Source organism: Nelusetta ayraudi, unplaced genomic scaffold, assembly GCF_046127955.1.
Source record: "Nelusetta ayraudi isolate G7.1 ecotype Tasmania unplaced genomic scaffold, CSIRO-AGI_Nayr_v1 ptg000357l, whole genome shotgun sequence".
NCBI classification, from domain to species: Eukaryota; Metazoa; Chordata; class Actinopteri; order Tetraodontiformes; family Monacanthidae; genus Nelusetta; species Nelusetta ayraudi.
Genome location: NW_027466397.1, coordinates 21,505 through 34,203, shown reverse-complemented (window position 1 = coordinate 34,203; position 12,699 = coordinate 21,505). Strand labels below are relative to the sequence as shown.

The 12,699-nt window shown below is 48.6% G+C and overlaps 1 protein-coding gene across 4 annotated transcripts in view; it reads right to left on the bottom strand.

Annotated features, from left to right (window-relative positions):
* Positions 1-10,684, bottom strand: part of atrn (attractin) — a 46,021-nt gene extending 35,337 nt beyond the window's left edge. For all 4 annotated transcript variants that reach the window (XM_076017405.1, XM_076017407.1, XM_076017406.1 and 1 more), the window contains exons 1-8: positions 10,060-10,684; positions 7,850-7,933; positions 7,588-7,701; positions 5,955-6,083; positions 5,262-5,470; positions 3,868-4,039; positions 2,825-2,915; positions 123-372 (exon numbers count right to left, since the gene is read on the bottom strand). In XM_076017405.1, coding sequence (XP_075873520.1) covers positions 123-372; positions 2,825-2,915; positions 3,868-4,039; positions 5,262-5,470; positions 5,955-6,083; positions 7,588-7,701; positions 7,850-7,933; positions 10,060-10,364 — 1,354 coding nt within the window. In that variant the 5' untranslated portion in view covers positions 10,365-10,684. The remainder of the gene's footprint in view (positions 1-122; positions 373-2,824; positions 2,916-3,867; positions 4,040-5,261; positions 5,471-5,954; positions 6,084-7,587; positions 7,702-7,849; positions 7,934-10,059) is intronic.
* Positions 10,685-12,699: the final 2,015 nt, after the last annotated feature.

Genomic DNA, 12,699 nt, shown 5'->3' with positions numbered 1-12,699 from the left:
AATGCCCCCAAGTCCGAGACCAGAACCAGACCCTTTAAAAAAGTGGTCTGGAGACCGAGACCAATGTCCAGTACTTCAACACCATGGTGGGTGGGTGGGGGGGGGGGGGGGGGGGGACTCACCCAGGTTGTACTCCTGCACGTGGCTGACGTAGCCGTAGAGCGGGCAGTGGCCAAACAGGACGAGCATGAGTGGGTCGTCGCCCTCCCGCAGCGGCGGCACCACGTGCGCCGAGTGGCCCACCACGGCGTACTGCTCCTGGACCCGCGGGCTCAGCAACACCCACGTCTGGTTCTGCACGTGGAAAACCCACAGCTGGCTGGAGACGTTGCCCGACGAGTCGATCTTCCCTCCGTACATCAGGATCTTCCCCTGGGGGGGGGAGGGGGGGGGAGACAATGATTACACACACAGCTTCAGAACGGACAGAAACGCCCCCTAGTGGCTGCTCTAGAGGCACAGGGTCCAAACTAACGCTGTTCTTCTTAATTAGTTGAATTCATTTTGTGAAGCAATTGCTAGAATATTGCTGAATAAGAAAAAGGAGGCGAACGCTGCGACAGACATTGTTTTCTGAGATGAATCAAAGACATATGAAAGGTGTGTGTAGACAGGCGCACACAGCAAGCAGAGGGAGAGCGGAGGAGCTCCCTCTGCTGAGGGAGTCAATGCTTCTTCTTTGTTTCCCCCCAGCATCTGCTGGTTGACTTGAGCTGTGTTTGTTCAGTTTGGTGCAAAAAAACAAAAAAACAAAAAAACAAAAAAACAAAATCCTTCAGACGGAAAAATACAACAAAGAACCCGGGCGAGTGATGAGAGACAATGAATCATCAGACGACATGGCTTCGCACAGTAAAACACTTGTGTGTTGTTGGCACCGCGTGTTGCCTCGTCTGTCCGTCTGTCTGTCTGTCTGACTGTCTGTCTGACTTGATTTGTCAGGGGTTTTTTTCAGTGTGTGTGTGTGTGTGTGTCGCTGTACTCGGAGCTGCAACCTGCTGTCTGACGCAGCAGCTTCTGCAGCCGCCGCAGCGTCCCTCCTGACTTATTCACTATTCTGTCAGCAGCTCTGCCCGTCCGTCCGTCCGTCCGTCCGTCCGTCCGTCGAGAAGAAGAAGCTGCTGTCTCACTGCAGCAAATCAACACCGGCTGACTGACTGACTGACTGACTGAGCCACTGTCTCCACACCACAGACGAGACTGAACTCTGAATCAGCAGACAGACCAGGTGGACCCGAAGAAGAAGAAGAAGGAGGAGGAGGAGGAGGAGGAGAAGAAGAAGAAGGAGGAGGAGGAGGAGAAGGAGAAGAAGAAGGAGGAGAAGGACAAGAAGAAGAAGAAGGAGGAGGAGAAGGAGAAGGAGGAGGAGGAGGAGGAGGAGGAGAAGAAGAAGAAGGAGGAGGAGAAGGAGAAGGAGAAGAAGAAGAAGAAGGAGGAGGAGAAGGAGAAGAAGAAGGAGAAGGACAGGAAGAAGAAGGAGGAGGAGGAGGAGAAGGAGAAGGAGAAGAAGAAGAAGAAGAAGGAGGAGAAGGAGAAGAAGGAGAAGAAGGAGGAGAAGGAGAAGAAGAAGGAGAAGGAGAAGGAGAAGAAGACACTGATAGCCCTTTTTTAAAGAACCAGTACTTGCTTCCCAGTTCTCACCAATACCAACAGGGAGTACTTAACGAGGCCATTGCAGTTACACACAGGAGAATTACTTTGATTTTTTTTTTCTCCCCTTGTTTTCCCACAGATGTTCTGTTAGATAAACAACATTCCTCATCATGTTTTTTTTCACGGAACAGACCGTCACAACTTTCACTGCAGCACAAGCACGGAAAAATAGAGGGCAAAGAACTACGGTAGTGCGGCATTTTACCTCCAACCCCGTCTCCCCGTCAACCTTGAAAATATGGACACAGTTCGGCAAACACTTCACATTAGATCATCTTGTTCCTCGGAGGTCCGTTACGCAACAAGCGCACTCTTTAACCTCCTAAACTTGACTCTGCGTGTGCACTTTGGAAAGGGAAGGGTATTATATCACTCCAAGACCTGCTTTTAAATGCTACGTTTGTTGACTTTGAGAACCCGTCCCGAAAACACCGTTCGCCCCGGACCGACTTCTTTCGAGTGGGGGAAAAGAACCAGGAATCCAACAACTCCATGACCCTTGGCAGGAGAGAGCCACATCACAAGTGGACAGCTCCTCGTCCTGTACCCGTCTCAACCCAATACAATCCAAAGTACTGCACAGAATGCATTTCAGCAAAGCACGACTCGCAGAACTCTTTCCTGCAACAGACGTGACTTTGTCCCAGCTGACTCCGCCCATGCTTCCTGCTCCTGCTCAAAGCTAGCAGGGTTCTGGAAGAGTCTTTTTCAAGATTATTTCAGAGGTTGTGGGTGGAGCCATCACTCCCTGTCCGCTCATTGCCATTTTTGGAGCGCCGCACCCCCCCCCCAACCACTCCGCTTTCAGTAACAAGATATTAAATATCTCCGCATTGGCCTCTCTGATTGGCCGCTGGCGTATCCTTCGACACTGGAAGCTGAACAAATTTACAAAATAAAATAAAAAATAGTTTCGGCACATATTTAACGAGTATGAGTACGAGTACGAGTACTCAACCCTGGTATCAGAACAGAGACCCGGATTTCGGTACTGGTCTCAGCGCATCCCTACTAATAATAGAAATAATAATGATAATAATAATAATAATAATATTGGCTGAGCTCCTCAATGATATGAAAACAATCTTAAAAGCGCCGCATTTGCAAACAGCAGAGAGAATCTGGGATCTGGTGCCCTCTAGTGGCGGCCGAGGCCCTCGCCTCACGTTACCTCGTGCAGCGCCAGCGAGTGGCCGTAGCGCGGCGTGACGGTGTTGACCGAGGGGTCAAGGGTTAGCCAGCTCCTGCTGCTCAGGTTGAACCTGCGGACAGGAAACAGGAAACAGGAAGTCAGAAGTCATTCTGTGATTTTTTTTTTTTTTTTTCCATTTTACTTATGATGCGCTTGTAATTTAGAAAGCTTGTAGGAACAGACTTAAAGGAGACAATGACAGACACGATCGCTTTAAAGTGTGGCGACCTAAACGCTTGAGGTGCGTGAAAAGAACCGCCGCCTTCTCCACCATCAGAGGTGTGTGAGGACCTTTAAACTTTTGATCAGCTGATGAACAGCCTACTTCAGCGGAAATGTTGTTTTCAATAAATTGCCTGCTCAGAATTGTCGGTCTCTTGCTCCCATTTCCTCTTTTTGCATTTCTGAGGCTCTACTTAGAACCTCCTTTAGATCCGGCAGTGCAAAATGACAATTGTTGCAATTTCTCAACAGGACTTTGATCAGGAGTGTTCATATATATACACATATATATATATATATATATATATATATATATATATATATATATATATATATATATATATATATATATATATATATATATACACATACATACATACATACATATATATAAAAAATAAATATACCTATCTGAATCAAAGTGTCATTAAAGTTTCATTTGTATCAGGAAAAACAAACAACTTTCATGCGCCAATGCAAAGCCTCTAACGTCGACACTTCCTAGGATCGCCACTGGGAGTCGCGTTGGCTTTGAGTTTCGTTTCCGAGTGGCACGCACCCAAACTGGAAAGAACCCAGAAGAGTCCCAATCGAAATCCAAGTTCAGCCAGAGCAAACAGCTTCAAAAACAAGGAAGAGAAGGGAGGAGGAGGAGGAGAACACAAGGGAGGAAGGAAGGAGGCGCGGCCTCCCCCTCACCAGTTGCCAGGTGTTGTAAACAAAAAAACCTGTTGTCAGGGAGGCGGGAACAAACAGGAGCGGAGGAGAGCTTATCAATGAGCGGGGGGGGGGGCACTCACGCTTTGACCATGTGATAGTCAGAGGCGTTGAAGACGTAGCCGCCGATGACCCACATAATGCCCTGATCCACCATGGCCTTGTGAGACGCCCTGGCCAGCCCCGCCTCCGCCACAAACTCCCTCCGCGTCCAGTAGGAGGCGTTGGCAGGGACGGAGACGCTGCAGTCGGGACCTGGTGTGGGGTGAGGGGGTGGGGGATGGAGAGAGAGAGAGAGAGAGAGAGAGAGAGAGAGAGAGAGAGAGAGACTACTTATCACAACTGCACATACTGTAATTCCATACTTATTACCCACTACCTTGTATCACTAACAATAACCTCCCTGCACTCATGTACATACTGCAAACATCACTGTATATTACTAAATGCAGTGCAATTATAATGAAGTTGAATCTAATCTATTTTGGAGAGGTTCCGTTCGACCCGGCTGACCACCATCTGGCCAACGAAACAGGAAACTAGAGCTAGCTAGCGCCAACCCCCCCCCGGGCCATTGCTCCCCAAGAGGCTTCCCCATTTATCCAAACAACTGCTGGAATCGGAATGTGTGACCCCAAACAGGAAGTGCTGCGATTGTTTGCATCAGTTGAGTAACTTGGAGGAAAGTGATGAGGAAACCATCCTTCAGGAGGAGGCGGGGGCTGGTCTGCAGGGGTGTCAGGGGAGGGGGGTCATGACCAGGGCTACATTGTTGCATCCATCTGGAAATGATCCGACACTATCGAGAATCACAAAAATCCAACATCTTCCAGTGCCGCTTTTGGATATGCCCCAAGAAAATAAGCCAATCATCATCAGCTTTCGCGTGACAGAGGCGGGAACTAAAGACTCTGGCAAAAAACCTCTGCTCGCGTGAGCGAGTGAACGTTAATGTTGTTAGCGCTCTGATTACGAGGCTCACAGCAAAGCAGAAATTGAACATTTTGTAGCAGCAAAGGAGGAGAACCGACACCACAATGTGGGTTTGGAAGAAAATCCTGAATGGAATCAAGCAGTAAAAAGGAAAATGAAACATTTTTGTTCAGTAATGGCAACATTGTATGTTTTGTTGTTGTTGGTGGTTTTAAAACACTTGGTGTCAAAAAAATAAATAAATAAAAAGGTATTGTTGTGTGGAACCGGTGAAGGAACCAAGGTATCGAAATCAGCACGGTAGCAAAAGGCCTGGAACGGAACCCAGCCCTAACAGCGACAGTGCGTGATCTGTGCAACTGAAAGGTGCGGCCGTCAGCAGGTTCTCTGCTGCTGATTCAGAGTCACATGACCGACTTCCGCAAAAAGTGATGACGGAGGGCAGGAGTCACTTCCTGATTGGATCCTCCTCGTCCACAATCAGGTTGGACGATAGGGACCCAATCAGACCCATCGGCCCCCCCCCCCCAGAAACCTGGCCCACCTTGCCACCCGGCTCTGCAAACGCAGCTCTTGTCCTGGCAGCGCCCCCTGTCGGGCGCCCCGCAGTCCGCTGGGCAGTAGGGGGCGTCACAGGCTGACCCCGTCCAGTTGCCCTCACATTGGCAGTAGGGGGCGGCGCCGCCACTGCTGCTGGAGTTCCCCAGGCGGCACTCGCCGCGACCCGAGCAGTTGTTGGGACAGGTGTTCACCCTGGGGGGCGGGGCACACACACTTCTGAGTCAGTGCACATACAAATAGAAATATATACATATATATACAAATGCATACATACATATATATATACATATATACACATATATAAATACATATATACACATACATAAATACATTTATACACATACATAAATACATACATACATACATGTATACAAATGTATATGTATATATCTATATATACATATATATGTATGTATGTATGTACACATATATACATATCCTATTCATACATATATACATATATACTGTACATATGTATGCAAAGTATCCATAGATATATGATGCATACATACATACAGACATATATGTATACATACATGTACATATACACATTCCTGCTGGCTGCAACTGATCTGAACCGTCAGGGTTTCCTTGACACAGCTGCCAAATGTCAAGTGACCTAATTTTGACAGGAATTGCCACACGGAGGTCACATGGTCGCCGAGGCTCCGCCCACCTGTAGGAGATGTTGAAGCCGGTCAGGTTGTAGGCGGCGTCGCTGAAGAAGTGCAGCAGGGCGAAGCCGGACTGGGCCACCACCTCTGGCACCGTCTCGTTGCTGTAGCGCTCCGGGACAATCAGGCCACTGTAACCACACCCACACAGCCGCTGCTTACTTTCTGATTGGACGGCAGTTTCTCCCTATTTTTTTTTTTTTACGCTTTTATGTAACAGAAAACTGTGGAATTGGAACAAAAGTCAGCAGGTCTTCTTGTAACACGTCTGCCTTTTTTCTTTTATTTTTATTGATTTATTTATATGATTGCAACATTACAACTGGCAGCCATTTTACTGCAGCGCCACCAGTGGGTGGTTTCCAGTGTGGCCCAATGACAACAGGCCAAACAAGGTTCCTCTTCAGGAAAACAAAGAGGGCATTTTCAGGTCACAGGTATGGGCAAACTACGGGCCGGGGTCCATATGCAGCCCCTTAAGGTTTTTAATCCGGCCCGCCGAACATGAAGAAATTCTATTTTCTTTCAGTGTTTTAAAAGTCATTTCAATAAAGAGTTAAATATCGCGGGGCTTCATAGACACGGCTATCGCTATCATACAGCACATTTACCGCTAATTAGTACCAATCCCAGAATGCTCTGCTTGTATGTAAAAAAAGGTAACGGTTGAAACTTAAATCAGAAGGGCTGCGCATGTACACTGCATTTATTTTGATTTATTTTTTTAATTGAAATTTGATTTTGCATGTGTGCAATATGAAGTTATTTATTGCATGGTCTCAGGGCGTTTTCACACCAGGAAAGTCCTTTAGTTCGCTTTCTTTGGTCCGGACCAAAATACAATGCATCTTTTTTGGGTTTGGTTCGGATTCTTTGCACATTGCAATTTTTGGCAAGAGTCCCAGGACTTGACAACAAACCCACATGTGTGCAAAGATCGTGCAAATCATTGGACAAAACGGTCCGGGGGGGGGACAACGAAGCCGTTTGGCAAGAAGCGCCTCCTCATTGCTCCACGTTGAACGGCGACTCATGTTGGCCTGACGGTCCGACGACGTGCTACTAAACTTTCTACTGTGCTAACCAAAACATCATTTCCCCTAATGGTTGCGGCTACGGAAGCCTGTGACGACGTGTAAAACAGTGTTGGAGCCACGGTGCGGTCGCTCTCACACATCAACCGATGGTTCGTTTGGAAGCGAACCGAGACCACCCCCCCCCCCGGCGAGGTGTCGGACCGGCCGTTTGCTCCGGACCAGAGTTGGCTGGTTGGTATTCACACCAGCCCAAAAGGTCCGCAAAAGGGGCTTTTTTTGGTTTAGTTCGAACCAAACGGGGCAGGTGTGAATTCGCCCTTAAACTCTGCTTGTTCCCCATTCAGGTCAAAGCAGAACTTGCTTGGTTCCATGTGAAAAGGTTCACCGTTATAACTGGAGGAACATTTGTTCAATAAATATCAACGTCGGCCCACAGCTTTGTCCAACTTTTCATTTTGTGGCCCACTGTGCATTTGAGTTTGGCACCCCTGCATTAAGGCAACATGTTTTCTACACATGCCATGATATATCGTTCCCTCCTGTGAGGGGGGTCAGCGAAACACTCCATCCATCTGCTCCTGCTCCGGTCCCTACCTACCTGAAGGCGGCGAGCAGCGGAGCGTAGATGGAGTCGCCGTCATAGACGTACAGGTGGTCCCAGCTGCACTCGGTGGCAAAGTGGTTGAAGCGCAGCCGCAAGATGGTGTTGGGCCTGGACACACACACACACACACACACACACACACACACACACACACACACACACACACACACACACACATAAATGGTCGACGAATCTGCTGCTGATGTTGTTGCTCTTAACTGTGTGTGTGTGTGTGTGTGTGTGTGTGTCCACTCACTGTCCCTCGATGAGCCACGTGCACTTGGTCTTGTACTTGTAATTCCCCGGGCCGTCGGTCAGGTGACCTGAGGGTCCTGTCAGTCTGAGACAGAGAGAGAGAGAGAGAGAGAGAGAGAGAGAGAGAGAGAGAGAAAAGACAGGTGAGGACAAGGTGGGACACCTGGAAACACCTGCAACACCAGGAACACCTGGAAGTTCAGCAACAGCTGGGAACACCTGTAACAGCTGGAACACCTAGACTATCCACTACCACTGCTAGACCTGGGAACACCTGGAATATCAAGTGCACCTGAAACAACTGGAGTACTGCTACACCTGCTGTACCCTGGAATACTGTTACCCCTGCTACACCTGTGAATGCCTGTAACATCTGCTACACTTTGGAACATCTGGAATATCTGCTATACCCGGGGACACCTGGAATATCTGGAACACCTGGAATATCTGCTACACCAGGGAACACCTGCTACACCTGGGAACACCTGGAATATCTGCTACACCTGGGAACACCTGGAATATCTGCTGCACCTGGGAACACCTGGAATATCTGCTACACCAGGGAACACCTGCTACACCTGGGAACACCTGGAATATCTGCTACAGCAGGGAACACCTGGAATATCTGCTACACCTGGGAACACCTGGAATATCTGCTACACCAGGGAACACCTGGAATATCTGCTACACCTGGGAACGCCTGCTACACCTGGTGTTACACCTGGAATATCTGCTACACCAGGGAACACCTGGAATATCTGCTACACCTGGGAACGCCTGCTACACCTGGTGTTACACCTGGAATATCTGCTAGACCAGGGAACACCTGGATTATCTGCTACACCTGGGAGCACCTGGAATATCTGCTGCACCTGGGATCACATGGGTAAACCTACACGTGCGTTCAACACGTCCTGGTGACTCAAACAACAGCAGCCAGAGTCCAGAGATTGTCAGACGTGTCACATGATAAAGAAGAACATGTCAGAAGAACCAGCCAAAACTGCCGGTTCCCACGTCCTGTGTCTGGCTCAGAGGAGCCTGATTGGTCAGGTCAGGTCAGGTCAGGTCATGGGACATGCAGCTCAAAGAAAACGGTGAACTGTTCATCCAAACTGATTCTTTTCCCTACTTGCAGTCATAAATAAAGAGGAACAGTAAAACCACCGAGGTCACAAAATAACGCACACAAAGGTGTGTGTGTGTGTGTGTGTGTGTGTGTGGGTGGGGATCCGAGAATGATTAACCCTCTGGGTCACGATAACGCAGACTAGACTTCACCTTTGACTTCCTGGTTGGTGGATTCCAGCGCGATGACACAGCAACTACAACAACAAAAACTACAACAACAGTTGAGCTGCTCAGCGCTGATGATCCCCCAGCAGCAATAGCAGCTTCAGGACCAGGTCCAAGGTCTTCAGTCTGCTCAGCCACCCAACACACACACACACACACACACACACACTGCATGGTTGTGGTGTTGTGCGTCCTCTTAGCTGCAGCTGCTTGTTCTCAGTGAAGCTGAGAAGGATGTCAGGAGGTTGCCCGGTCGCAAACACTGTGCTAACAGGGCCAAACACAGTGGCAGTTTTCTCCTCCTCATCCTCTTCCTTCACCTTCTCCTCCTCCCCCCCACCCCCCTCTCCTGTTCCTCCTCCTGCAGGAGGTCAGCAGCAGCTGAGGAGAGTTGTCAGTTAAAGACCTGAGCAGCAGGTGACCAACAGCACGAGGTACCTCACTGGTACTACCTCATAGGAACCTCAAAGGAACCACAGAAGAACCCCGTAGGAACCTCACAGGGCCTCATAGGAACCTGGAAAGAACCTTGGAAAGACTTTGTCGCGACCTCGGAGGAACCTGCTGACACACACAGCTGAGTCTCAGAAAGGATCAGGCGGGATGACTTCACATTTTCACAACACACTTGAACACACACACAAAACAACAACAACAACAACAACAACCGTCACGAGAGCCACCGTCCCTCATTGACACCTAGTCAGTGTCTGCAGTCAGCTGACTGACAGGTGAGACCACCTGCACCCGAGGGGACACCGACCCACGTGACCAGCACAACAACAGACCGACAGGATGACAAGAGACGGTGAGGCTGACGGAGGCAGGTGGTCCAGCAGGTGGTCCAGGTGGTCCAGGTGGTCCACCACCACCACCCCCCCTCCCCCCGGGTGTGTCGAGACGACTCCGCCGTACCTGAAGCGTCCTCCGCAGTGCTGGCACTGGTCGCCCACCCAGCCAGGGAAGCACACACAGCCGCCCGTGGCGGCGCTGCACTGGCCGTTCATGCACGGCTTGTCGCACTGCTTGGCCTCGGGGCCGCCGGTGGCGGTGGTGGCGGCGGCGGCGGCGGCAGCCAGCCCGGCCAGCAGCAGCAGCAGCAGCGGCGGCGGCGGCAGCGGCAGCGGCAGCCTCCGTCCCCAGGAGCCGCAGCCCAGGCCAGGGCCGGAGCCGGAGCCGGAGCCGGAGCCCGGGCAGGCCCGCCGCGTCGCCCCGGACATTCCCTCCGCCAGAAAAGATGGCTGCTGCTGCCGCTGCTACTGCTGCTGCTGCCGCTGCTGCTGCTGCTGCTGCTGCTGGAGGCAGGAGCTGCCCGCGGACAAGAGCTTCCCTGCCAGGAACGGCCGCAGCGCAGACTCGGCTCACGCTGCGGGAGGCGGGCTAGCCGGCTAGGAGGCTGGCTAGCTAGGTGTGTGGCTGGTCGTGGCTCGGCTCGGCTCGGCTCGGCTCGTCGTCGCCGGTCCCTGTCGGGGTTTACATCTTTCCCGAGTCGGTCCCGTCTCCCAGCGCCGCACCGAGCTGCATATTGACATCCAGAAGTGACGTGATGACAACCGGAAATGCGCAACGGGGGGAGGGAAAGCGGCGCGCGCATGGGGCTTTAAAGCCTTTATTTTGTAACGGCCTCACGTCTAGCTTCCGCCCCGATGCGAAGTGACCTGAGAAAAAAAAGCTTTATTTATTTATTTATTTATTTATTTATTTATTATTTAGGCTAATATTCCATTAAAAAAGGTGTATATATATCTACAGGTACTACCCAGAACATCCTGAAAAGGTTGCAGTATTTCTGCAATTCAACTTAAAAGGTGAATGTGACATATTATATAAACGCATAATATGCAAATCAATATATTTCCAGTTTTTATTTCTTTGGATTTTGCTGATCAGGTCTTGCAGCTTAAAAAAAAACAACTCACATTTTATAATAATGTTCTGAGTTTGTGGGTTTGTGGGTTTTAATAAGGTGAAAATCTGAATCAGCAAAGTGACAACAAGGAAGTGCTCGAGACGTCAGTGTGCGTGGAACGCCTCAATAAAATGTGTTGCTTTCACCTTTTATGTTAAACTGCCAAAATAAAACAACTTTTACTGGATATTCTCATTTTTCGGGTAGCACCTGTATGTAAATATATATCAAAATTAATATATACATTATAATTATTGCGGAGGCCTTACTGCTCGTAGCAAAAATATATGTTTAAAATATATTACAGATACAGAAATAGGATAAATACATACAATTATATAATAATGCCAAAGGCCTTGCTGCGAATGTCGCATGTAATACTATATAATAGAAATATAATGAATAAATATAAATACATGCATTATGATTATAATGGAGGCCTCGCTGCTAATATTGCATGTAAAAAAAATATATATATATTATAAATAATAATATAACAAACTAGGACAAAAAAAAAAGAGAAGAGGAAGGGTGATATGAACACCTTAGTCATTCATTCATCTCCAGCAAATATTTGGAAGGAAACTGAACACACGACACGACACCCCCCGCCCCCCCCCACCTCTAACCCACTTTTCTGAAAAAATATTAAAACTTTAGTTTAAGCGTTAATCCAAAAGTCACAGTCACAGTGTTGTGCTGGTCCACGGTGGTGATGCATCCAGTTTGACGTGAAGTATTTGATTTTCAACTCAGACCGTGTTGTGCCTCACCTGGACCAAGGCGGTTCGTACGAAAAACACGAGCGACACACAAGCGACTGCACGCAGGGACACAGGAGAGTACAAACAGTATAGAACAGTTTATTTCATTTACTTTTTTTTTTTTTTTCTTCAACTTGGGACTTGTAAGAAAGTCATCATATTGTGACGCACTCCGTCGCATGAAGCGCGTTCTTTAGTAACACCAACCCCAAAAGGATTGATCATCATCATCATCGTCGTCATCGTCGTCATCGCCACCATCCAAACATAAATAAAACAAACAAATAAACATATTTACAGGGTCAACATGGGGATGAGAACACACACAGACACGCTCGCACACACGCTCGCTCACACACACACACAGATGCGCGCGCGCACACGCGGCTAAATTTCACACGAGACGCATTACAGGTGGGCGGGGAGTCACATGATCTTGGTTTTGGAGTTGAAAGAAGCTCCTCCTCCAATCTGCTGCTGTCGATAATGCTGCTTAAACTTGGTAGATCCCTTTTTATTACTACTGCTACTCATAATGATGATAGTAATAATAATAATAGTGATGATAGTGATGATAGTGATGATAGTTGTGAACAGGGACCAATCCTGCATCCTTACTGACTGAATTACACAACTTGTGCGTCTCATTTCCCTCCGTAGGACGGGAAGACACCTTGGTCCGGAGCGCTGGTCTTCCCTGGACAGACAGACAGATGGACGGACGGACGGACAGACAGACAGACAGAAAAAAATGCTATGACTTCCTGTCTGTCTAAGACAGACGGGGAAACTTTACAGTAATAAAAAAAACAAACGAAACAAAAAAAGTAAAAAAAGTTGCAGAATTCAAAGAGAGAAAAAAAATCTGCACTTGTTCCAAAA